Source organism: Schistocerca americana, chromosome 6 (genome assembly GCF_021461395.2).
Source record: "Schistocerca americana isolate TAMUIC-IGC-003095 chromosome 6, iqSchAmer2.1, whole genome shotgun sequence".
Classification (NCBI taxonomy): domain Eukaryota; kingdom Metazoa; phylum Arthropoda; class Insecta; order Orthoptera; family Acrididae; genus Schistocerca; species Schistocerca americana.
In genome coordinates this window covers 554,100,147-554,126,848 of record NC_060124.1, presented here as the reverse complement: position 1 = coordinate 554,126,848, position 26,702 = coordinate 554,100,147, and the positions used below count along the sequence as shown (strand labels likewise).

General features: G+C 41.4%; 1 protein-coding gene across 1 annotated transcript in view; it reads left to right on the top strand.

Annotated features, from left to right (window-relative positions):
• LOC124619407 (eukaryotic translation initiation factor 2A) overlaps positions 1-26,702 on the top strand; it is a 167,145-nt gene that overhangs the window by 80,208 nt on the left and 60,235 nt on the right. The window contains exons 6-9 of the mRNA XM_047145765.1: positions 463-551; positions 10,328-10,478; positions 10,568-10,738; positions 21,822-21,996. Coding sequence (XP_047001721.1) covers positions 463-551; positions 10,328-10,478; positions 10,568-10,738; positions 21,822-21,996 — 586 coding nt within the window. The remainder of the gene's footprint in view (positions 1-462; positions 552-10,327; positions 10,479-10,567; positions 10,739-21,821; positions 21,997-26,702) is intronic.

Here is a 26,702-nt window from a genome sequence, read left to right as displayed (position 1 = left end):
AGGCCCAAGCTGCCGGAGATGGTAGTCATGCGTGCATCAGGTGTGCTTGCTTCTCTCTCTCTCTCTCTCTCTCTCTCTCTCTCTCTCTCTCTCTCTCTCTCTGTGTGTGTGTGTGTGTGTGTGTGTGTGTGTGTGTGTGTGTGTGTGTGTGTGTGTGTTTTTTCAAGGAGCTCTTAACATGCACAATTACAGTTATTGGACACTTTTAATAAATAATGTTTCTGATACTGTTGACTCCTGGACAACATTGTGGATACCACACAGTTTCTTCTGAAATAAGGCTGGCTTGTAATATGGTGAATCATCAAACAGCTGCACTTCTACTGACTCATTAGCAGCGTAGTTAACCTGAAAATTATGTAAGCTAAAACATTGTGAATGCAATTATTTTTGTTTTTGTACTTATTAACGGTTCTCCACGTCACACTTCTTCCATATTGTATTTTTCATGTATTTTTCTAGGAAAATCTGGACAACCATCCTTTGGCAGACTATTTCAGTATCCGAAATTTGACAGCAACAGTTCCTTAGCAAACAAGAGCTTCTTCCAGGTAATTTTATTTTCTGGAGATTAATGCGCTTGTTCTTTTTATGGTTTCAGAGTGTGTAGTGAAGATGGTCATCTGTATTACACTGTTAGATAGCTGTTGTGGTTTCTCCATGTGCACGTACATGTAAAGACATGGTGATCTTAATTATACAAAGCTGTGAGCATTATCACATGTAACTAACATTAAAATCTTTTTAAGAATTCAGACTACAATAAAACACACAATTGATGTAAAACGAGTGTTTGGTGAAGCCACAATGTACTCCTCTTTCAGCATGTTGTGGAACTGTCTGGTTTTTTGTGTATTGTGATATATTCCCTAACAGCCAATTCTCTTTAGAGTCTGTTGGCATTTTTTTAAGGAAATGGATGTATTAGTTGCTATGACAACAGACATTTCATTGATTACCTTCTTCATGAAAAAGGTGGCCTATGAGGAAATTATAATTGGTATATCACAAAGAAAGCCTAAAAATATGTAATACGAGGTGCGGCTAGAAAAAAACCGTACTGATGCTGGAAAAAAACATTTATTTACAATTATTTACAATTTCATGTTATCTCCTTCAATGTACTCTCCTCCTCGGTCTCTACACCGCTCCATACGAATTTTCCACTGTTCATAGCAATGCTGCAGATCATTTTCGGTAAGTCCATACATTACTTCCGTCGCTTTTTCTTTTACTGGTTCAACAGTCTCAAATCTAGTTCCTTTCAAAGCTGACTTGACTTTAGGGAAAAGAAAAAAGTCACAGGGGGCCAAATCAGGTGAGTAGGGTGGATGATCTAAAATGGGAATGTTGTGTTTTGCCAAAAACGTCTTCACTGACAACGCACTGTGAGCTGGGGCATTGTCTTGGTGAAGGATCCATGACTTTTTTCTCCACAAATCGTTCCGTTTTCTCCGTACTCGCTCACGTAGGGTAGCCAGGACGCTAATGTAGTAATGCTGATTCACTGTTTGTCCCTCTGGTACCCAATCAATGTGCACAATCCCTTTGATGTCAAAAAAAAAAAACAATCATCATTGCCTTGAATTTCGATTTTGACATTCGTGCTTTTTTTTGTCGTGGAGAACCAGGAGTTTTCCAATGCATCGATTGGCATTTAGTTTCGGGATCGTAAGTAAAAAACCACGATTCATCGCAAGTAATAACATTTTGTAAGAAGGTGGGATCACTTTCAATGTTTTCCAGGATGTCAGAACAAATCATTCTTCGGCGTTCCTTCTGTTCAATTGTGAGACACTTTGGAACCATTTTTGAACACACTTTGTTCATGTTGAAACTTTCATGAAGAATCTGCCTAACACTTTCCTTGTCAACTCCTGTTAACTCAGACACTGCTCTGATTGTTAAACGGCGATCTTGTCGAACAAGTTTACCGATTTTTTCAATTTTTGCATCAGTTTTTGCTGACAATGGTCTGCCAGTGCGAGTGTCATCACTGGTGTCTTCGCGGCCATCTTTAAATCGTTTAAACCACTCAAACACTTGTGTTCGCGATAAACAGTCATCGCCGTACACTTGTTGTAACATTACAAACGTTTCACTTGCAGATTTTCCTAGTTTGAAACAAAATTTGATGTTAACACGCTGTTCTTTCTGCACACTCAACATTTTCCGACGCACAGACAAAACGTCAACTACTTAAAACAGACGCCACGGGCAGACTGAGTGCAGGAGGCAGATGAAACTCGAGCAGTAGGTGGAGCGAGAGTCACGTGACAGGCCACACGACTTTCAGCCTTATTGCATTCGTTTTATTGTTTCACCAGTACTAGTCCGGTTTTTTTCTGGCCTCATCTCGTATATGCAAACATTGTCTCTTTCCAGTACAGCATCATAAAAGGGCAGAAGGCACAGACAATCTTAATATCCATTATTCTCCTGACAAAATGATTCATTTTAGACTACCCATGATTTGTAATTGTGTAGGACACCCAGTGGTACCAGAAATTAAGCTTCTCATTTGTACAAAGTGGCACTTGAAAACATACTCTGGTATATGACCACCTTCATAGTAATTCAGTATATCGGTGTTACTGTCAGCATTAAAGGGCCTTTACTGTAGCACTGTGTACACAAATATTATTTACACTGACAGACTCTGATCAGAGCAGCAGAGTTACAAGTCTTTACTGTCACATTAGTTGTCGATAGAGAAAGACGGAAAGAGGGTACTGGTAAGTGCAGCAGAGTTAAATTATAAGAGTGAACAGCATTGCAAAAACAAATGAGCTAAGTGTATGTTTACTTTGTGAGTACAAATAAAACTGTAATCCAGATCCAAAGTTGTGTGTGTAGCAAAGCCAGTCAACATGCAGTGTTTTACCAGCAAAGTATGGTTTGTTGGTGGCTGTTTCATACAAGCCTGCGAACTGAAGACATGTTGTTGTGTGGCCGTATTTGTGCCACATCACTAACAGATCCATCCATTTCGGTTGTCGGCAGCGATAACCAGAAGCAGTTGGGCTGTGACAGCTGTGAGCTCTTGCCTCAAAGTATTGTAACCTGATCATATTAGTCTTCATAACAGGGTGCAAATGGGTCCATAATTGTCGTACATGTTAGTGAATCACATATGTGATATTTAGTAAGGAATGCTTTTTCAGCACAATATTTGCTGGTAAATTCAGAAGCAGATTGCACCTTATAAGAGTTACACTGGAGAGGTTTGAAACTGATTAAGTTGTCACAGTTTCAAGAAAGATTTATCATAATTCTTGTCACAATTTTCAGTGTTGTTAAGGACCTCCTTTGTTTAATATTTGGCAACTGTAAGTCATGTAGTGGAAACATGACCATTTCTGTGTAATATTTAAATTTATGTTTTCTATGTGGTTTTGAATGTGAAGTGGTGTCTTGAGCCATAGACAATTGGGCTCCTCCCCCTCCTCCTCCTCCTCCTCCTCCTCCTCCTCCTCATATAGCCACCATCTTTGGTTGTCTCAAATAAATTCAAATGAGATGTATTTTCATGCATAGTAAATTTGGACATGTTGCTAAACAACTATTGATAAATTGCTCTAGGAATATGATTTGGATACATCTAAGGCAAATATCAGCGTGTATGAGGTGTGGTAAAAAAGTAATGGAAATTTTTTAATTTCACGGGCCTTATACATTTGATTTTCATAACTTTTCTTTAATCTTGTTGGTATACACATTACTGATGTATGTTTACATTTTCAGCTGTTTTGAGTTTTTATTGTTGACAATCAAAAATGATTATAGTTGTTTTTGAGTGCTTGGAGAATTTTTACTTACAAGAAAGATGGATCAAAGAATTTGCATTCAGTTTTGTTTGAAAACTGGAATAAAGTGCAGCACTGCCTTCAAAACATTGATTGTGGCTTTCCGCAACTGTACTATGAGTAAGTCAGGAGTTTACGAGTGATCTAAATGTTTCAGAGAAGGTCGAGAAGATATTGAAGATGACGATGACAATGACTGCACTGGATGCCCTAACATGTCAGTTGCTGATAACAATGTGGAACAAGTAAACAAAGTGTTTCTGGAATATCACCATCAGAGAGGTTGCTAATGATGTCTGCATATCCTTTATCTCATGCCAAGCAATTTTTTCGGTTGTTTTGGGCATGAAAAGTGTAGCAGCAAAGTTTGTTTCAAAATTGTTGAATTTCAACCAAAAACAAAGCTGTGTAGATATTGCCCAGGAATTGCTGATGCATCTCGATAATGCCCCCACTAACGCCTCAGTGCATGTTCATGATATTCTGGCAAAAACTTAACAGGTTATGTTGCCTCAGGCACTGTGCTCATTGCTCATGGCCCACTGCAACTTCTTTCCAGTCCCGAGGTTGAAGAGAACTATGAAAGGACGTCATTTTGCCACCATTGATGAGATAAAAACAGAATGGGTGAAGCAGCTGAACGCCATAATGAAAAGTGAGTTCCAGAACTGCTTCCAAGATTGAAAAAAGTGCTGGCACAGTTGTGTTATATCTGAGGGGGATTACTTGAAAGGGGCAGAGTTAATATTGATGAATAACTAAAGATACCCAAAGAAAAAAAGAAAGAAAAGAATAAATAAAGATATTTTAAGAAAAACAATAATTCCCATTACTTTTTGATCACGCCTTGTACAGTGCGGATGGATAGTAGCAATCTCTAAGATATTGTAGCAAAGCTTTCATGTCCTCAAAGTTGGCTGTTAGTGGATAGCAAATCATTTAATGTACCAGTTATTGGCTTTGAAGCTTCTCTTCAGATGAAAACTGCACAAATTCACAGAGTCATTAAAATTATTTTCTTTACAAAGAATTTTAGATTCATAAAGGTAGTTCAGTTTTCCCTCGTACTCATCCTTAATACCTGGTCTTTGCCATGTATTCATTGCTGCACTAACTCAAGGGAGGATAGAACAAACCACTGCCTATGGGTGGTTTTGTAGGTCAAAACATCCTATTACATTGTTATAGGAGAAGGGATATTTGACTGTATGTCATACCACTTTAATACATCGGCATTTATTGTGAACCATAGTAAGAACTTTTTTAGTCAGTCTTGTTGTATCTGTTACATGAGAGGTGTTTGGTAATTTCTTGTATGTTATGTTCCTTAGAATTGTAGGAAACTAGATGCTTAGTCACAGGTGGACAAATTGTCTACCTATAATAACTATATCCGTGAACAATATTAGTGAAGGATGGATGTTGCTGTCCTGTCTTGTGACTAACCGAAGAATACTTTAATTTTGAATCATTTCTTGTCAATTGGGAATGGTTGACTCTCTCCAAATGAACTTCTTTTGGCACAGTGATAGTGAGTTTTGTAAATGTAAATTATGAAATAAACTTTGTTGTTGTTGTTGTTGTGGTGGTCGTCTTCAGTCCAAAGACTGATTTGATGCAGCTCTCCATATTAGTCTAACCTGTGCAAGCCTCTTCATCTCTGCAACCTACTTCCTTCTGAATCTGTTTACTATATTCAGGTCTTTGTCTCCCTCTATGATTTTTACACCCCACGCTTCCCTTCAATACTAAACTGGTGATCCGTTGATGTCTCAGCATGCGTCTTATTAATTGATCCCTTCTCTTAGTCATATTGTGCCATAAACGTGTTTTCTCCTCAATTGTGCTCAGTATCTCCTTATTAGTTACTTCAGCATTTGTATGCAGCACCTCATTTCAAAAGCTTATATTCTCTTCATGTCTAAACTGTTTATTGTCCACAATCCAGACAAATACCTTCAGAAAAATCTTATTAACACTTGACTCTATATTCAGTGTTAACACTCTTCTCTCCTTTACAAACGCTTTTCTTATCATTGCCAGTCTACATTTTATATCCTCTCTACTTTGGCCATCATCAGTTATTTTACAAAACTCGTCTACTACATCTCATTTCCTGTTCTAATTCCCCCAGCATGACCTGATTTAGCTAGACTACATTCTGTTGTTATTGTTTTGCTTATGTTGATGCCCATTTTACATCCTCTTCTCAAGACACTGTCCATTCCATTAAAATGTCCTTCCAAGTCCTTTGCTGCCTCTCACAGAACTATGACGTCATTGGCAGACCTCAAAGTTTTTATTTTTATTCTCCCTGAACTTTAATTCTTTCTCCATATTTTTCTTTGGATTCCTTTACTGTTTGCTAAATGTGCAGATTGAATAACACTATGGGTGGGCTAGAACCCTGTCTCACTACCTTCTCAACCACTGCTTTCCTTTCATGCCCCTTGACTCCAACAGCTATAGAAAATGAAATGTCCCACCATTCTTATTCATCTGTGTGAGGACAGTAACTCTTTTGCAAACAAATTTCAAGAGAAGATGTGTGTACCAGAAAACTCCTCAGAAGTACTGTTACCTTTCAAGCACAAACCCCAAAACTTTCTGTTGGCAGCCCTCAAAACTAAATGATAAATGAATCCGACTCTTTTTTGTAGGTGTCCAAATAAAAGTTGCACATTACAAATAGGCTGTTCTGTATAAATATATTCCAGCAACACAATGTATGTTGTGTTTTTAATTTTCGCACTTAATATGCTAAATAAATATTACAGCGTATTAAATTTGTGAAGTTTGTGTGTTTACTAGCACAGTAATTCATATGTAGAGAATTTTCTAAGTCAAGACCTTTTCAGTATTTGATTATCTTTTACATCTTCTGTATGTATTTTCTATCGTTCTGTTTGGTCCATGCTTTGGACATACTTGACTTTTACTCCCCCCCCCCCCCCATCTCTCTCTCTCTCTCTCTCTCTCTCTCTCTCTCTCTCTCTCTCTCTCTGTGTGTGTGTGTGTGTGTGTGTGTGTGTGTGTGTGTGTGTGTGCGTGCGTACGTGTGTGTTCTGCCTTCTCTTTTTTTAAAGCATTCTCAATGTAAGATCATCCTTACTATACAGTTAGTCATTGTCAAACTATTTTTTCTTTTTTTATAATCATAAATTGTAAAACATGGGATAACATATAATGCTATTGTGCATGTTCTGCATTCTTGTCTGGTTTCTTGCAGTACTTTTTGTTTCAAGCAAATTACACACAGGCAAACTGGCATATCTGTCTTTGAGTGTTCACTCTCAACAATATTTGGAATATGCCTCCCAGTAAATAATAGGCAATTTTTATCATTGACTGTCTTTTCTGCTGGATTTTACTCTTGTGTGACATAAGCTTGAACAAGTTTTCACCAGATGCAGATGAAACTTTTTTCATGTTGTTACTACCTCATAAAAAGCATGACCATTAAAAATGCACAGGTCCAATGTGTGGAAAATGAATTTCTTGTACCACCTCAGTCTTCTTTACTGATTCGGCAAACTCAGTTGCTTGTCAGTGCCTCATACTCTAATTGTAAATCTACAACACAGTACAGTTTCTTGGTTATCTGACCAGTCTTTCTGTTAGTTTTTCCCCATCTTAAACTATTATGAGATATTCCAGATTGTCAAGTTTCACACTTCACTTTTATTGCCCCACTTCATGGCAAGCATTATATCAGTGGACATAAACTTGGTTTCTTCTTCCAGAATGAGATTTTCACTTTGCGGCGGAGTGTGCACTGATATGAAACTTCCTGGCAAATTAAAACTGTGTGCCGGACTTAGACTCAAACTCGGGACCTTTGCCTTTCGCGGGCAAGTGCTCTCTTGCTTCAGTTCTTTCTTCTTGCTTCAGTTTGTGCTGTAGTTTTGGCATCTTGTGCCTGTTCTTGAGAACATCATGAAAAGTGGTTATCCCACAACACTCTCACTTTTCCCCAGTTTGTGGAAGCCAGATTTTGTTTTGCACCTGTCTACACAATTTTGCGGGCAAGTGCTCTACCAAATGAGTTACCCAAGGACAACTGACGACCCATTCTCACAGTTTCACTTCTGCCAGTTCATCTCCTCCTACCTTCCTAACTGCGCAGAAGCTCTCCTGTGAACCTTACAAGACTAGCACTTCTGGAAAAAAGGGTATTATGGAGACATGGGTTAGCCACAGCCTGGGGGATGTTTCCAGAATGAAATTTTTTCTTTTTATCCTTTCTTCCAGAAGCACCAATCTTGCAAGGTTCACAGGAGAGCTTCTGTGAAGTTTGAAAGGTAGGAGACGAAGTTACTGGCGGAAGTGAAACTGTGAAGATGGGTTATCAGTCATGCGTGGATAGCTCAGCTGGTAGAGCACTTGCCTGCGAAAGGCTAAGGTCCTGAGTTTGAGTCTGTCTGCCACACAGTTTTAATCTGCCAGGAAGTTTCATATCAGCACACACTCTGTGGCTGGGTGAAAATTTCATTATGGAATGCTTCTGTTATTGAATAACCTGTCCCTGTCACTGGCAGAGTTGTAGCTGAAGTTAAGCATTCTCAGAATTAACTGAAAAAACTGTCTCTGAACATATTTTTACCAAGCGAGGTGGTGCAGTGGTTAGCACACTGGACTTGCATTAGTGAGGATGGCAGTTCGAGTTGGTGTCTGACCATTCTGATTTAGGTTTTCCATGATTCCCTAAATCGCTTCAGGCAAATGTCGGCATGGTTCTCTGAAAGGACAAGGCTGACTTCCTTCTCCAGCATTCCCTAATCCGATGGGACCAATGAACTCAATGTTTGGTCCCCTTCCCCAAACAAACCAACCAACATAGTTTAGCTGAAAACTGAAATATCCAGAAGTATGTCTTTGCACCAATAGTCACTAATTTTCAGCCTTTTCATGTGTGTCATGTCACAAGAAAACAAATAGTAATGATGGAATACAGTTCTTCCAATCTCCTTTCCTTCCATCATGTTAATCCAGCCTTTGACTAATATTCGAAACGTCCTGGATCACAGGTTCGAACCCAGTCACAGCTTAAATTTTGAATAAAAATCATCAGCAGTGGCAGTTGAAGACTACTAGCATAAGAAGTCACCCTCGCTCAGACCATGGCCTTGTCAAAGTAGCTAGAGGAACATATAGTGATTCAGGGCACTCACTTGTCCTTGTGTTAGAAAACTGCCCCAAAAAGGCAGAAGAATCAGCAATGATCAACAGCATGACAATGGAACCCGCTGCATTAAAGACACGTAGTGTGTATCCACAGGGGATGTGGCCTGTAATTGAAAAAGTGTCATGATTATCTTTCCATTGGCAAGAGATACCAAATTGGTCCCCCATTCGGATTTCCACGAGGCGACTGACAAAGGGGAGCTGAACTTGAGGAAAAGATGGAATAAGCGACAAAGGGATAACATTCTATGAATGGGCTAGAAAATCCAAAAAGGAAAATGCAAAAGCTCATTTTAGATAGAGTGGGTGTCAGTGACGAGTTAAAAAAAAAAAATTAATTCTGCTCAATTGAATATAGGGTAATATCAACAGCAACAGAAAATAGTATCATGGGAACAGGCTTTGTACCATTAGGGAAGTAGGCCAGAAAGTGAGCCACTAATTTCATGCTAAACTTCAGTCATCTTAGTATTGCTTGATAATTCATTACTGAAATAAGAAGAGAGCAAGGACATACTTCTGATATCAATTATAATGAGGAATTAGTCTGTCAAAGCCAAGCTTTGGATTTCTAACTGTTTTGCTTGTGCATATGTTTGTCTTTCTTAAACAATGGAAAATCTGGGATGGTCTGTAACAGTGTAATGAAAAGTATAGTTGCTACTCACCATTTAGCAGAGATGCTGAGTCGCAGTAAGGCACAACAAAAAGACTGTCAGAAAAATGGCTTGCGGCCAACAAGGCCTTTGTCAAAATAGCCAACATACATACATGCACACACTCTTGCAAATGCAACTCACACCCACATGACCACAGTCTCTGGCATCTGGAGCCAGACTCTGGGCAGAGTCTAGTTCCAGCTGCCAGCGACTGTGGTCGTGTATGTGTGAGTTGTGTTTGTGTGAGTGTGTGCATGTTTGTACTGACAAAGGCCTTGTTGGCTGAAAGTTAACTTTCTAAGTCTTTTCGTTGTGCCTTTCTGTGACTCAGCGTCTCCACTATATGGTGAGTAGCAACTATCCTTTTCATAATATTGTTTGTATATTTTCATAGAGACAGTAATTTACTTCTTTCACACAATTTGTTTTCAGAAACAGAATTTCCTTTGTGTGTCTTGAAGTTTTCTCAGTATTATTCCCAGAGGTTTTGGGATTGCAGCCAGATGATGTCGACATCTTGCCATGATATTTTGTGTGACAACCATTCCCAAAACTTCATGGAAGAATTTTCTTTATTTTGAGACACTGATTTGATGGAAAAATTAATAAGAAAGATGTTTTGTAGAAAATTTGTTATGTCGTATTTGTGTAATTATGTAACAAACTCTTACATTTCAGGCTGATAAAGTTGAAATGATGTGGAATAAGAAAGGAAATGGTGTGCTGCTAATGACAAGTACAGAGGTTGACAAATCAGGATCCTCATATTATGGAAAACAAGCTCTTCATTTTATCAGCACTAAAGGCGAAACTGCGATGGTTTTGCTTAGTGAGTTTTCCATTTGTGTGTTTGCTTTTGAGATCTTTCATACCTTCGTATATGCAGCATCATTTACTGCTTTCAACTTTTTTTTATAGGTAAAGAAGGTCCAATTTACAGTGTTGAGTGGAGTCCGAAGGGCAATGAATTCTGTGTTATTTATGGTTTTGTTCCTGCGAAAGCTACTTTATATAATATCAAATGTGAACCAGTATTTGATTTTGGCACAGGACCTCGTAATTGTGTGCATTACAATCCTCATGGGAATAATATCCTTTTTACTGCAATTTGTCTTTGTTTATTGTGTTTTGAATTGCATTCTGACAACATATTTAACTTGTGGTTGTATTTAACACTTAGTTATAGACTTTGTATAAAAATGAACACGTAGTCAAATTCATTGTGTGTATTAACTATGTCTAAATTCAGGCAAGAGTAGTGTTTTACTACTTGCTGATTATGCTGAATATTCAAGGGCTGCTATTTGATGCATGCATCCAATGTTTTGTCATTCCTTTGTTTGCAATGTACTTGTAAAAAACTGTTCCAACATCTGAGTGATCTGTGGCTTACCTTTGATTCATTAGTCAGTTGAAGACATTTGAACCTGCTAGCTGTTTTCCAACCTTGGTCTCCCTCTACAATATTTGGAGGGCTTACGGAAGAATTGCAACTGTTTTTAAATCTAATATGCCAACAAACATTTAAAAAAGCTGTTCTCAATCAGTGTGTTCTTTCAATACTAGCATATGGAATTGACTTTTAACTGGTTTTTCAAAATAAAACGACGAATAACTCAGTTATGGGAAGGTTACTGCTAGGTACCACTTAGAAAGGTCAGAAAAGAAGTGAAGATGTAAGAGCAATAACAGGCATTCAGGATATTGTCGATATGGTAAAAGCTCTAAAATGGAAATGTGCAGGACATATCGCATTAACAAACAATGGAAGATGGAGGATCGCAGTACCTCAATAGGTATGGGAAAGGGGAGAGGGGGGGGGGCTGGCAAAGCTTGTAGGTGACAAGTGTAGTGGGTGGTGGTGGGATCACTCATGGAAAAATTCTTGTGGTAGTTGGTGTTAGAGCTGCATCTTTTTTAGATTGAAGTCACTGTTAGGTATACTTGCTTAAAGGAAGTCCCTCTAACTAAGGGCTCACCTTCAGAGGACATCATGTTTCCAAGTAGAGAAGAAATTAGCATATTTCATCAAGATATAAGAGGTATTAGAGATAAATTTAGTGAATTCCTCATAGAAGTTGATTCTGAAATTATTGGTATATCGGAGCACCACTTAAATAATTGGACAATTCAGAGGGTTCCTTTACCAGGATACAGATTAACTGGCAGGGAGTTCCATGCGGGGTGGGGGAGTGGCTATGTATGTAAAAAAACAGTATTCCGTTTGAGTCCATAGACGTATCATGGCACTGCACTGAACAGATATTTGAATACAGCGAGAAGCACCCCCTGCGGGTTCGGGGGTTAGAATAGGCCCGCGGTATTCCTGCCTGTCGTAAGAGGTGACTAAAAGCAGTCTCAAACGTTTTGGCCTGTATGTGATGGTCCCCTCTCGGGTTTGACCTCCATATTCCCAAATTCTTCCGAATGGGGAGCCAATTGGGGAAGGGAGCCTTACATGGTTCATTGTGTCCATCATGCATTGAGACCTTTAGCCAGCTTTCTCATGGTTGCATTGCCATCCCATTCGTTCTCCATCTCTTGGGCGAGGATACATTCCTGGGTGCGATTTCCACCATGCATTGTGCATTGTTGCTTTTTGCGGAGACGTTGACCACGGACTTCCTTGCACCTAATATCCAGCATGGTAGCTAGTTCATTGTGATGAGGCCACCATGTACACTGTTGGTTGTAGCCCCCTGACAACACAGGGATCGCTCTGCTGATGTCTGCGCCGTTAACTCCCCACGTATGCCAGGGAGTAGATGCCTATCTCCCTGGGGCACCGGGACTCCTGGAAATGGCCATCCTGCCAGGTGGCCCTTGCTGAGGCTGCGTGGCGCCCTGGGGAGTGCCCTTGATCAGAGTGGGTGGCATCACGGCGGATGATCCACAATGAAGTGTGGTACATCATCTCTTGCTGGTGGCCAGCTCCCAGCAGTCTACGTTCGCCTCCCTGGCCACACCGTGGGAGGAGCATAAGGCTCAGGATGGCAGTGACACTTATTCGCCCCGGTTCCTAGTTTGTTCGAGAGCTGATGGGGAGTCTTTCATGTCAACGAAGCCTCAATTCTTCGTAGAGCATTTAGAGGACAAGTTTCGAGAGGTGGAGGGCTTGTCCAAAATTCGCTCCGGGGCAGGATTGATAAAAACGGCATCCTCTGCCCAGTCAAAAAGGTTACTTGCTTGTGACGAGTTGGGGGATGTTTCAGTTACCATCACACCCCATAAGAGTTTAAATATGTTTCAGGGTATTATTTTCCATAGGGACCTTCGTTTTCAGTCTGATGATGAGCTGCGCACTAATTTACAGCGTCGAGGTGTTCATTTCGGCCGGCGTGTTCATCGGGGTCCGAAGGATAATCAGACTGCTACCGGTGCCTTCATCTTGGCCTTCGAGGGTGATACATTACTGGAAAAGGTCAAGGTGATAGTCTACCGCTGTGATGTCAAGCCCTACAAGACCCTGGACAGACTGACATATACTGAGGCTAAGAGGAAAAATGAACAATTCCATCCTGTGCGAATGACTTCCTCATATGCCCCCGCTACGACAACCGTTATAGCCCCATCAGTTCAGCGCATTCCAGTTGGCTCACAAAGCCGTACAACTCCACCTGCCCCCTTGCCCATGGGGGGCACTACCCACCCTGTTGCTCCTGCGCCACCTGCCTCTGGAGCAACACCCCCCCCCCCTTCCCTCCCCCCTCCCCCCTCCCCACCCATTGGGGACATCTGTCCCCGCTTCTAAGCCGGAGAAGTCTCCAACTTCTTCAGCTCCTCTTGCTTGCAAGGGTTCACTTGGGTCCCTCCCTTTCCAGATTTCCACAAATGGGAAGGATGACGCCCAGCAGTGGCATAATTGCCTTAAGCAGCTGGTCATAGGACTTTGCGATCCTCCTCCGTCCCAGAGACTGAATCAGTGAAGCCTTCCCAGCCAGTGAAACCCAAGGACCAGCGAGAAAAGTCCAAGAAGAAGACCTCTAAGACAAAGGAACTTGCGGTGGCACCCACCCCACCAAAACCTACAAGCTCTGTGTATGAGGGCAAGGTAGAGATTCTGGCGTCTGCTGAGTTCCTAGATCTCGCCGGACTCTCGGACGCAATGGATGTCACTCACACACGTACTCAATCGGTGGCAGCAGGTGACCCAGCAGCGTAATCTGCCTCCTCGGTCCCTTCACGACTTTCTCGGTCATGGACAATGTTATCTTCCAGTAGAACTGCAGCAGTTTTTTCCACCATCTTGCTGAGCTCCGACAACTTCTGAGCCTTCACTCTTTCCTCTGCATTGCTCTTCAGGAAACTTGGTTTCCGACAATGCGAACCCCCGCCCTCCGTGGCTATTGGGGTTATTATAAGAACCGGGCAGCTTATGAGAGGGTATCTGGTGGCATCTGCATATACGTCCTTCACTCCCTTTACAGCAGGTCTGTCTCTCTACAAACACCTTTAGAGGCTGTCACTGTTCCGGTCTGTACGCCTCAGGTTGTTACTGTCTGCAGTCTCTATCTTCCAATGGATGGTGATGTCCCGCTGCATGTCCTGGCTGCGCTGATAGGACAATTGCCGCCACCTTTTCTGTTACTGGGTGACTTCAACACCCGTAACCCTCTATGGGGTGGATCAGTGGCAACAGGCCGAAGCAGCATCGTTGAGCAAGTATTGGCACAGCTTGACCTTTCTCTTTTAAATAACTGGTGCCTTCACACACATCAGTGTGGCGCATAGCACATACTCAGCCATCGACCTTTCGATCTGCAGTGCTAGCCTATTACCATCTGTCCAATCGAGTTTGCATGATGACTTGTGCAGTAGTGACCACTTTCCGATCTTCCTGTCACTGCCAAAGTGTCACTCTTCTGGGCGCCCCTGCAGATGGGCTATGAATATGGCTGACTAGGACTTGTTCACCTCCATTGCCACTATTGAGTCTCTTTCCAATGATGCTATTGATGCGGTGGTTCACTCGATCACCAACGGCATCGTTACTGCTGCAGAATCTCCCATTCCCTGTTCTTATGGGTCCCCTCGGTGGAGGACTGTGCCTTGGTGGTCGCCCAAGATCGCTGAGGCGATTAAAGATTGCAGGCGGGCACTCCAGCGTCACAAGCGGCATCCCTCATTGTAACACCTCGTCGCCTTTAAATGGCTCTGTGTGTGAACCCGCCGCCTCATTTGCCAACGCAAGCAGGAGTGCTGGGAAAGGTATGTCTCCACCATTGGCCACTGTACCTCTCCATCACAGGTTTGGGCAAAGATTAGGCGACTCTATGGTTATCGGACGCCTGTCAGCATACTTGCACTTTCACTGAATGGAGCAGTCTGTACTGACTCCAACACAATTGCAAACTGCTTAGCGGAGCATTTTGCTCAGACTTCCACTTCTGAAAATTACCCACTGGCCTTCCGCTCCCTGAAAGAGCAGTTTGAACATCGGAGCCTTTCATTTCACACGCGCACCCTGAATCGTACAATGCTCCGTTCAGTGAGTGGGAATTCCAAAATGCCCTAGCCGCTTGCCTGATATGGCATCCACTGTCAGGTGCTCAAACACCTCTCGGTGGACTGCTAGCGACGCCTCCTAAACCTTTTCAACCGTATCTGAGTTGAGGGTGAGTTCCCGTCGCAATGGCGGTAAAGTATCGTAATCCCCGTGTTGAAACCTGGCAAGAACCCACTGGAGGTGGACAGCTACTGCCCCATTAGCCTCACCAACGTTCTTTGCAAGTTGCTCGAACGCATGGTGAGCCGGAGGTTGAGTTGGCTACTTGGGTCTTGGGGGCCTTGTGGCTTCGTCTCAGTGTGGGTTCCATAAGGGCCGCTCTGCCATCAATAATCTGGTGTGCCTGGAGTCTGCCATCTGTACGGCCTTTGCCTGCCATCAGCATCTGGTCGCCGTCTTTTGACATGCGGAAGGCATGCCGTACGACATGGCAACATCGCATCCTCTCTACACTTCAAGGTTGGGGTCTTCGGGGTCCCCTCCCGATTTTCATACAAAATTTTCAGTCGCTTCGTTCCTTCCATAGTTCCTCCAGAGTTCAGGAGAATGGGATACCGCAAGGATCTCTCTTAAGTTTCTGCCTCTTTTTGATTGCAATTAATGGGCTCGCTGCAGTGGTGGGAACGTCTGTCTCAGCTTCCTTGTATGCTGACAACTTCTGCCTATACTAAAGCTCCACTGGCATTGCAGCTGCTGAACAGCAGCTGCAGGGCACTATCCAAAAGGCGCAGTCTTGGGCTGTAGCGTATGGCTTCCAGTTTTCGTTTGCCAAAACCTGTGTTATGCATTTCTGCCAGCGACGCACTGTTCACCGTGAGCCACGGATTTATCTTGACGGCGAACCTCTTGCTGTGGTGGAGACTCATTGGCTTTTGGGATTGGTTGTCGATACCCGGTTGACTTGGTTGCCTCATATTCGGCAGCTTAAACAAACGTGCTGGTGGCATCTTAACGCTCTTCGTTGCATGAGTCACACCAGCTGGGGTGCCGATCAGTTACCCTTCTACGGCTGTACCAGGCATTAATTCAGTCCCATCTAGATTATGGGAGCGTGGCTTATGGTTTGGCATCCCCTTCCGCATTGCGGTTGCTGAACTCCATCCTTCACAGCCGTGAGAATAGCATACTTGTGGAGGCAGATGTCCTTCCATTGCAGTTCTGGCGTCAATGATTACTGGCCGCTTATGCTACACATGTTTGTAGCTTGCCCGGGCATCCCAATTATTGTCTCCTGTTCCCTCAGTCGGTCGTTCATCTTCCGGAACGGTGGCTCTGGTCAGGGCCCTGCCCATGTCTTCGGCTCGATTCGGCACAGGGCCCGAAGGACTCAGTCCCTCCTGAGGCCCTCCGCCGCCGATTTCTTTCAATCCTTGCCACGTTTCAAGACTCTGACATTGTCTATACTGACAGTTCGATGGTTGCTGGTCACATCGATTATGCTCTTACTCTTGGGGGATCATTATGAACAACACTCATTGCCGGCCGGCTGCAGTGTTTTCACTGCCGAGCTGGTCGCCATCTCTCGCGCCCTAGAGTATATCTGCTCCTACTCAGATGAGTCCTTCGTAATCTGTAGTGACTCCCTGAGCAGTTTACGAGCTGTCGACCATTGTTTCCCTCGCTCTCGTCTGGTGATGGCTATCCAGGAGTCCCTTCATACTCTTGCTTGTTGCGGTCGCTCTGTGGTCTTTGTGTGGGCCCCGGGTCATGTAGGCATCCCGGGAAATGAACGTGTTGACAGGCTGGACAAACAGGCTGTCGGTGCACCAGTCTTGGAGAGTGGCTTTTTGGAGAGTGACCTCAGGTCAGTTTTGCGGCAGAAGGTACTTCGCACCTGGGGGGAAGAATGGCGCGCTCTTCCTTCAGCCAGCAAACTTCGGACCATCAAGGAGGCTACCGGTGCGCGGCACTCCTCCTTGCGAGTCTCTCGCAAGAACTCTGTTGTCCTCTGCCAGCTGCACATTGGCCACATGTCGATGACACACAGCTATTTATTGCGCCGCGAGGACCCACCTGTATGTCACTCTGGGTCAGCTTTGACTGTGGTCCACATATTGTTGGACTGCCCGCTTTTAACTCCGCTCAGGCAGACGTTTGAGCTGCCTGGTACGCTTCCTACACTTTTATCAGTTGACTTTGTGATGGCAGATTTAGTTTAGAGTTTTATTCGTGCAGGGGGTTTTTATCGCTTGATCTAAGTGTTTGTCCTTTTTTTTTTTTGTGCCGAGTCTGGCCTGTGGCCTACAATTTTAGACTGGTGCATTTCTTGGTGGTTGGCTTTTCCTATGGTCGGCCAACCACTGTCACATTCGGTGTGATTTTAATTCCTTTTGTATGGTCTATGTCTGTATCTTTCTTGTCCTGTGTCGTCTCTTTTCATCTCCATTGTTTGTGGGTGTTTCAAGTTCATGGAAAAAGGGACCGATGGCCCTAGTAGTCTCGTCCCTTCAGAGTAAGGAAAATGTGCGAACCAGAGCTGCTTGATGCAGAATTAAAACATCTCACCAATGCATTCATTGCTCAAGAACGGTTATTCGTTCGCTGAGGTGAAAAGAACATTAAGACCACTGCATAGAAATCATAGTAATGCTCAAGTACTGGTGAAATCAAAAGTTTTCCTGCATTTCAGTGAGGACATTACTGACCGTGTAGGAAAAATCTTGAAGAAGCGGAACATCTCAGTAACATACAAACCCACTCAGAAGATACAAGATGACCTAAAATTGGCTAAGGATGCTCAATAAGCACTGGAAAAAGCAGGAATTTATAGGATCCTGTATAGTTGTGGGCAGGTGTATGTGGGTACTACAAAAATAACGGTCAAAAAACGACTAGAAGAGCACAAGGACAACTACAGAAGAGGAGAGACTGATGGATCAGCTGTTGCAGAAAATGCTTTGCAGCCAGGAGACCACCACATTCGTTTCTATAGGACTCAAGGACTGGCAGCCAAAGGCGGATACCATGAAAGGCTATAGAGAGAGGCCATAGAGGTCGTAAAACACCCCAGGCATTTCAATATGGAGGAGAAGGGCATGAAATTGAATGACATCTGAATTCCAGTGCTGAAGAAAATGTGTACCAGTCTTCCAACTTGGGGTGACGATGACAGCAGTTGACAACAGCCAACTGTGTTTGCACATTCAAAAAATGAGACGTCGCGCCACTGCGCAGAAGCGGAATTTTGCTGTAGTCAGTAGCGAGCCAGGGTGTGAATTGGTCATTCAAAGAAGCTACGATCCGCCATGAAAATGTCCTCTTCAGATGGGGACGAAACACTGGGTTTTGAAGGTGAGATCCGTTCGACCTCAGCATAATAGCCAGGAGCATTTTACTAATTATGACATTTCTGGCCTTGTAAGTTTACATTTTATATTGTTTAGAATGTTAAAAAAGTAATCTCATAAAGTATCCTGTCTGAGCTCTAACAGAAACAATACAAATCAGTGTCGTGAACGTACATTGCACTTCACTAAATTTGTACCTTTAAATCAAGTGTGGTACTTTGTCAAGCCAAAATGTAGCTTTGATGAAAACACTATATTTTTTTGAAAGATAAAATACTTTGGATGACATTCATGTGATATGGGAAGACTGATGAATGACTCGAACACAGGTTGCAGTACAGACCTAAAAGTCTTTGTGGGCCCAGCTGCCTGAGTTCCACTCGGAATATTTCAGTACATATTGTGAATTCTCAGTGCTGCAGTGTTTGTGATGTAACAATAATTTTAAGTGTCCAACAGGCTAAATTCAATTCCATGTAAATTGCTGCAAATAAGTACTATTCCCCATAAATCGCTGAGAGGTGGAGCCATTTTATATACTTCATCCTTCATAGGATGAGCAACATTTTTTTATTTTTTTTATTTTTGAGTATGGCCAGAATTATTTTTAGATGCCTGTATTCCCTTTCGCCTGCTTTATCTGGTGCATTTTTATATTTTCTCCTTCTGTCAGTTAAATTCGACACCTCCTGTGGTATCCAGGGATTTATACTGGTCATTGCCTCTTGCCCTATTTCATCCTCTGCTGCCTTCAGTGTTTCATCTGTAAAAGCTACGCATTCTTCCTCTACTCTATTCTTTTCCCCATTTCTTGTCAGTCATTACCTAATGCTTACTCTGAAACTTTCTACAATCTCTGGTTCTTTCACTCTATTCAGGTCCCATTTCTTGCAAGATGGCACAGTGGCTTGCACACTGGACCCGCATTCAGGAGGACTATGGTTTGAATCTGTTTCCAGCCACCGAGGTTTGGGATTTCGTGATTTGCCAAAATAACTTCAGGCAAATGCTGGGATGGGTCATTTTAAAGGGCATGGCTTGTTTCCTTCCCCATCCTTTAACACTCCAAACTTGTGCTTCATCTCTAATGATCACTGTCGACAGGGTGTTAAACGAAAATCTTCCTTCCCTCCTACCTTTTTGCAGTTTCTTCAGTTTCAATACATAACCAATGAATTGTTGTTGGAGTGTACATCTGCTCATGGAAATGTCTTATAATTTGGTTCCAAAATCTCTGTCTTAGCATTATATAATCAATCTGAAACCTTCTGGTGTCTCCACGTGTCTTCCACTTATACAGCCTTCTTTCATGAGCAGTAAACCAAGTGTTAGTGATGATTAACGTATGGTCTGTGCAAAATTCTGCAGGGCGGCTTGCTCTTTCATTCCTTTCCTCCAGTCAATATTCTCCTATTTGTCCTTCTCTTTCCTTTACTACTATCGTATGCAAATCCCCCATCACAATTAAATTTTTCTTCCCTCTTAACTGTCTAACCAATTTCTTTCATCTCATTGTGGCTTAATATAACACAAAATGTTTCATTAAAAATAAGATTTTATGTTTGAGCATTATGTAATATAGGGTAGTGACCCATTTCAGATAATATTCCCAATAGGTACATTTATCTGTTCCAGAAAATGAAATTTTCCATGTCCAACACTTAGGAAATTATGTTATTGTTATATCTGATCAGAAAGAGTGGAAAACTGTGAATGTGCCACATTTAGATGGCAACACTTAATGCAAGGAACACTGAGTCCTTGCATGTGGCCTGGCTTCATATTTCATGACAACATGGATCACCATGAATTCTTCAGAATACATGTTTTCTTTAATGCCGGTGAGCTCAGGGAAATGGACAACTTTTTGGTTAGAAGTTAGCCCTACCACAATGTGATTTTCTTTCGCAATGTATCCTGACCAAATCAGGAATAGGATGTTTTTTTACCTTGCAGTGTTTTACCATGCACAGTGTGTAGTAAAGTCTACAATCCATTCTGGATTATCTAATTTTTCCTTCCTACTTTCCTTTTTCTTTCAGAAACTCAACAATAGTAGGCCTAAAATTGAAAAATCATTCCTAACATGCCCCTTGACTTAACCGATGTACTTCGCAATAATATATAATGTCTCCGCACTTTTCGTTCAATTGCATGAACAACAGTTGCAACTGACAGTCTACTAGCACATGTGACTTCAGAAAATTTAGTATTCATACCACCAATTGCATCACGTGCTCCATGCCTGCTAATTTAGCACGAAGTACTTCTTGATGTACAACACAATGAGTCTGTTGATTATTGTAATTTTTTGCTCTTTCATCATCAACTAAATCTTTCTTTATGCATGGTGATGTAATGTCATTCTATTGCAAATTTGTGGTACCCATCAATTATGTGATTGCAAAATAACCATTGAGAATTCTCATCCTTCTATGGTTTCTACACATTTTTAAAACTTGAGATTATAAATCACTATACAGCCTCTATTTTTGCAAACAACCACTTAACCTATGAACTCCCTTTATTCCACAAATAAGTAGTGATGGATAAACAGCACCAAAACTAGATTCCATGTAACTGGAGAAAGGTGTACCAGCCAAAAAATTCTGCATAAGATGTTGGAAGAAACAGTGTTACATAGCAGGGCTAAAGCAAATATCATGCTGTTCAGAATGGTTTAAAGAAGGACTGAGCAGTGCTAAGGCAGGCCAACACTTCGGACCATGCGCTTGCAGCACACTGTGCACATGTGCAGTTTCGCATGCCTCGGCTGACCCTGGCTTAGTTCATAGCATACTTTGTAATGTAACTATAAATTTCTTCTTGTAAAGTTCATACATATCATACAAACTGCATATTTTGTCAGTTATCATGTTTTAATGGTACAGTGGATGGTCATTTCTTAGTTTAAAAGTACATAAATAATGTACCTGATAGATTGTCAGTTTGTTAATAATGTCCTTACAGCTGTTTGCCTGTGAACAGCATGTGTTTCCCAGGCATAACACCAGTTAACCGTGCATACTGCTCATGTTAGTATTCACATTATTATTTTTGTGGCCTGTCACTAGGAACATATTTGCTAGATGTACTGATGTTTCCCTGTATCTTACAGTTTTGCAGTGATTGTGTTTTTTTGTTAGAAGTTGTCCAAAATTGCTTGTGGTAATCAGTAGCCAGTAGCATTTAATAAGTTGCTGTTAGTTCTTTATAGCAAATATTTTGGTGTTAAAAGACATATGGTGCTTTTGCAAGGAGGAGGGGGAGGGGCGTAGTGACTCAATAGTTACATAACTGTCATCATGTTATAACTGTGTATTAACGGCATATAAATTATAGTATTTTTTATCATATGTATTCCTTGACTTTTATCTACTTCTTTTGCTGGGAGGCTTTGGTAATTTGCAAGGCTATGTAGAAATCTGGGACACACAAGCAAAGAAGCTGATAACAAAAATGAGTGCCCCTGATACAACATTACTCTTATGGTCACCAGATGGTGAACATTTCATGACTGCCACAACTGCTCCACGGCTCAGAGTGGGCAATGGGTAAGTAAAGCTATGACTGAATTTCTTTTACTACTATGTGTTGTAGTCGTGGAGATACCCAGAGTTCCTGTTATTGTCTCCATGAACATAAGGTTGTAACTGTCTAAAGCTTGAATAAAAAACCTTACTTACAAATAATTTTAATTTCAGCATGATTTACTAGAATCAGTGACCATTAAGCTTTTCATGTTATATTTAGTTTGATTTAACCTTAGATTATGAATGTTGCTGCAACAACACCAGCAGCAGCAGCTGCTGCTGCTGTTGCTGCTGCTGCTGTTGCTGCTGCTGCTATCTCCAGTAGATATGAGGAGCTGATCATTACCAAGTTACTACTACTACTACTACTACTACTACTTCTTCTTCTTCTTCTTCTTCTTCTTCTTCTTCGTCTTCTTCTTAAAAAACTTTGTGTTTTATTCTACAGATAATCTGTCCTAATTGTCATTTCTTTGCAAATGGCAGTGAATATTGTTTGAAATGAATGAAAATTTCTCTGAACAACATTGAATGTGCTTATAGTGGCTTGTAGAGTTAACTTGTGCCACCAGTCCACACCTGCCAATGATGTCCATTGCAAAATTTTCTTTAGTGTTGTGGAAATTAAATATTCATCTTGTCGTGCTCTAACGCTCCAGAATCTGCGTATTGCTATAATGCTCATTGTTCTGTAACTGCCAAGTATGTAAGACAAATAAAAAAGATATTTACTCTTGATAATTTGAATGTGGATATGTGATACTTGGCAGTTAGAACAGTTGTGTTAGTGGATAAGCAAATTAGAGCATCCTATAATATTGACGTGTCAAAATAACATTAATTCCGAATCTGAAAGTGAATAAAAGTCAGGCAAAATACCCAATTTTATTAAATTTGACATCACAATCATATGAAGAGACCTGTGACTAATATTTGTTTACAAAAATACATGCATAATGGCACAATCACAAGTGTATTCTAATAAGACCACTTTCAACCGAACCACAGAACCATTTTAATATAAGTGTGCAGCATGGTGGCTTTAGTCTTATTGAGGATCCTGCATTGACTTCAAGACTTAAAAACACATTGCTGCATATTGATCTGAAGGTGAAAATTTTGTACAGTTGAAACAGCTTATGCACTTGTCAGGCAATAAATATTTAAAAAAAAATCACCATTGTTTTTAGAAGCGGTATGGCGATACAGCTCTACTGTACTGCTTCATTTCACAGGAGTGCTTGATACTGTAGAGGTGAAACAACTGAATAGCATTCCTATACAGCAGTGTATCCGCAACACTTTCACACAGTACTCCACTAGAAACAACAGAAAATTCTGATTGAGCAAATGGCCCAGTGATTAAAACACTGAATTCTCTTTCAGGACAGGAGTTCATATCCCCCTGGTCCTTTTTGATGTACCTTTTCCATGGTTTCCTTGAAATGCCTATGGTGGATGCTACAATGGTTCCTTTGAAAAAACTGTCACCAGTTTTTAACTTCATGTCAATTAGAGCGAATGCACTATTTCTAATCAACTTGTTATTGTGGGACATTTATCTTCCCTCTCCCTCTCCCTCCCCTAGTAAATTTTACCTAGCATACTCAGTATCAGGAAAACACTATCTGCATCCTCGTATTAGATAGAAGTGGCCACATTTCTGATATTGTAAAAATTGTTGCCCATTGCCCCACAATGTATGATGACATGTAGATCAATATGCAAAATATTCTGCATAGATGGTGTTAAGAAGTACTAGAGCACAACTGCTTTCGTCTTGTGTATCTGACAAGATTAATTGTCACTGAAAGAAAGAACCACTTACAGGTCAGTGCTTGCATGATACACAAATGGCTATTTCTATCAAAGCCTGTGTGATCTGAAGACCAGCAGTGCAGTTAGTAGTGCTATTTATTTTACCTTGGATCATTTTACAAAATGACATTATGTAAATTAAGTTATACAGAAGCTTTTTACATTACAAAAATAATTAAAATATTATTTTATTTTACCCAAAATCTGTGCAGATATATTTTTAAACACTTTCACACCAATTTGCTCACTACTGACATCATTTTCCAAAACTCTTGAGGTGGTCATATATTGTTGAGTACCATCTTACCTGAGCAACAATAATATTTTCCTTAAATCACAGTTGCTACCATGGTCTTTGGGTAGCATCTTTGACTAGTAATTAAGAACATCCTAGGTCCCGGGTTCAAACCTCGCCACTGCTTAAATTTTGTGTAAAAATCATTAGCAATGGTGCCTGAAGACTTACAGCACAATAAGTCACCACCTTTCTGCCAATGGCCTTATGAAAGAGGGTGGAGGAGTGGATGGAGTTTCAGGACACTCTCCTGTACTTGGGGTGGGAAACTGCCCTTAAAAGGTGCAAGGATCAGCAGTGATTTAAGTCATGAGAATAAAAAAGGCAGTGGAAACTGCTGCATTAATGACAAATAATTTGTATCCGTAGGACATGTGGCCTGTAATTGAGAAAGTGACATGACGATGTCTCCATGGGCTAAAGATTCCAGACTAGTCCCCCATTTTGATCGCTGGGAAGGGTCTGCCAGAGGGGGCAGGGGGTCACCATGAGAAAAGATTGAATAACCAAGGAAAGGATAAAGTTCTAAGAGTCAGTGCGTGGAATGTTAAAGTTTGAACATGGTAGGGAAGCTAGAAAAACTGAAAAGAGAAATGCTAAGACTTAATTTATCGGAAAGAAGACAAAGGTTTATGGTCAGATGAGTACAGGGTAATACCAGCAGCAGCAGAAAATTGTATTGTGGGAGTAAGATTCATTATGAATGGGAAATTAGGGCAGAGAGGTAGGTACTGAGAATAGTTCAGTGATAGTGTTGTTCTCATCATATTCGACAGCTGATCAACACCGACTACAGTAGTTCATGTATGCATGCCAATGTCGCAAGCTGAAGATGAAGAGGTAAAGAAATTATATGAGGATATTGAATGGGCAATGGAGAAGATTAAGGGAGATGAAAATATAATATTCATTGGAATACGATCATAGGAGGAGGACTGGAAGGAAGGATTAAGGGGGAATATGGGCTTAGTAGTAGGAGTGAGAGAGGAGAAAGACAAAAAGTTCTTTAATAAATTTCTGGCAGTAATACTGAACATCCTGTTCAGGAATCACAAGAGGAGGATGTATATTTGTAAAAATCCTGGAGATACGGAAGATTTCAGTTGGGACATCATGGTCGAGAAGGGATTCTGATATAAGATATTGGATTGTAAGGTGTACCCAGGAGCAGATAGAGACCCAAATCACAATTTAGTAATGATAGTGAGTAGACAAGTCAGGCAGAATTAATGTGCTGAGTAGTGGGATATGGAAATACTAAGGAATGATGAGATATGCTTGAAGTTCTCAGAGGGTGTTGATATTGTGATAATGAATAGTTCAGTAGGCAGTTCAGGCGAAGAGGCATGGACACACTAAGAAGGGCAATCACAAAAGTTGGTACCTCAATTGATTGATGAAAGAAGGAAGTACAGAAATGTTTAAGGAAGTTAAGGAATACAGAAATACAATTCACTTACGAATGAAATAAATAGGAAGTGCAGGGAAGCTAAGGTGGAATGGCTGAATGGAAAAATAAAGAAATTGAAAAAGAAAGGAATGTCGGAAGGACTGGCTTGGCATATAGAAAAGTCAAAACAACCTTCGGTGAAATTAAAAGCCAGGGCGGCAACATCAAGAGTTCAGTTGGAATTCCTCTGTTAAATGCAGATGAGGGAGTGGGTAGGTGGAAAGAATACATTGAAGGCCTCTATGTGGGGAAGGACGTGTCTGGCAATGCTATAGGGAGGGGGGAAACAGGAGTCAGTAGGGAAAAGATGGGATTCCAATATTAGAATGAGAATTTAAAAGAACTTTAGAAGACGTGAGATCAAATAAGGCAGAAGGGATGGATATTATTCAATTGGAATTTCTAAAATCATTGGTGAAAGTGGGAACAAAACAACTATTCACTTTGGTATGTAGACTTTGTGAGAGTGGCTGTATACTATCAGACATTCGAAAAACATCATTCCCCATGTTCTGAAGACAAAAAAAGCTGACAAGTTGGAGGATTATCACACAATCAGCTTAACAGCTCATATGTCCAAGTTGCTGACGTGAACAATATACAGATGAGTGGAAAAGAAAACTGAGAATCTGTTGGATGGTGATCATTTTGGCTTCAGGGAAGCCGATGGCCTTGCCGCAGTGGTAACACCGGTTCCTGTTAGATGACCGAAGTTGAGCGCTGTTGGGCTGGGCTAGCACATGGATGGGTGACCATCCATTCTGGCAAGTGGGGTGCACTCAGCCCTTTTGAGGCAAACAGGAGCTACTTGATTGAGAAGTAGTGACTCCGGTCTTGGAAACTGACATACGGTCGGGAGAGCAGTGTGCTGACCACATGCGCCTCCATATACGCATCCAGTGACATCTTTGGGCTGAGGATGACGCGGCGGCCTGTCTGTACCATTGGGCCTTCATGGCTTCAGAACTTGGCGAGAGAGAAATCAGTAAGTTGAAATATTTTGCATGTTTTCATTCAATAATTTCATATGGAATATTGTTCTGGGGTAATTCATGTTTAAATAGGAATTCTGCCTCGCCCAAAAATGTGTTGTAAGACTGGCATGTGGTGCTCACACACAGTCATCTTGAAGGCATTTGTTTGAGGTGTTTAAGCATTTTTACT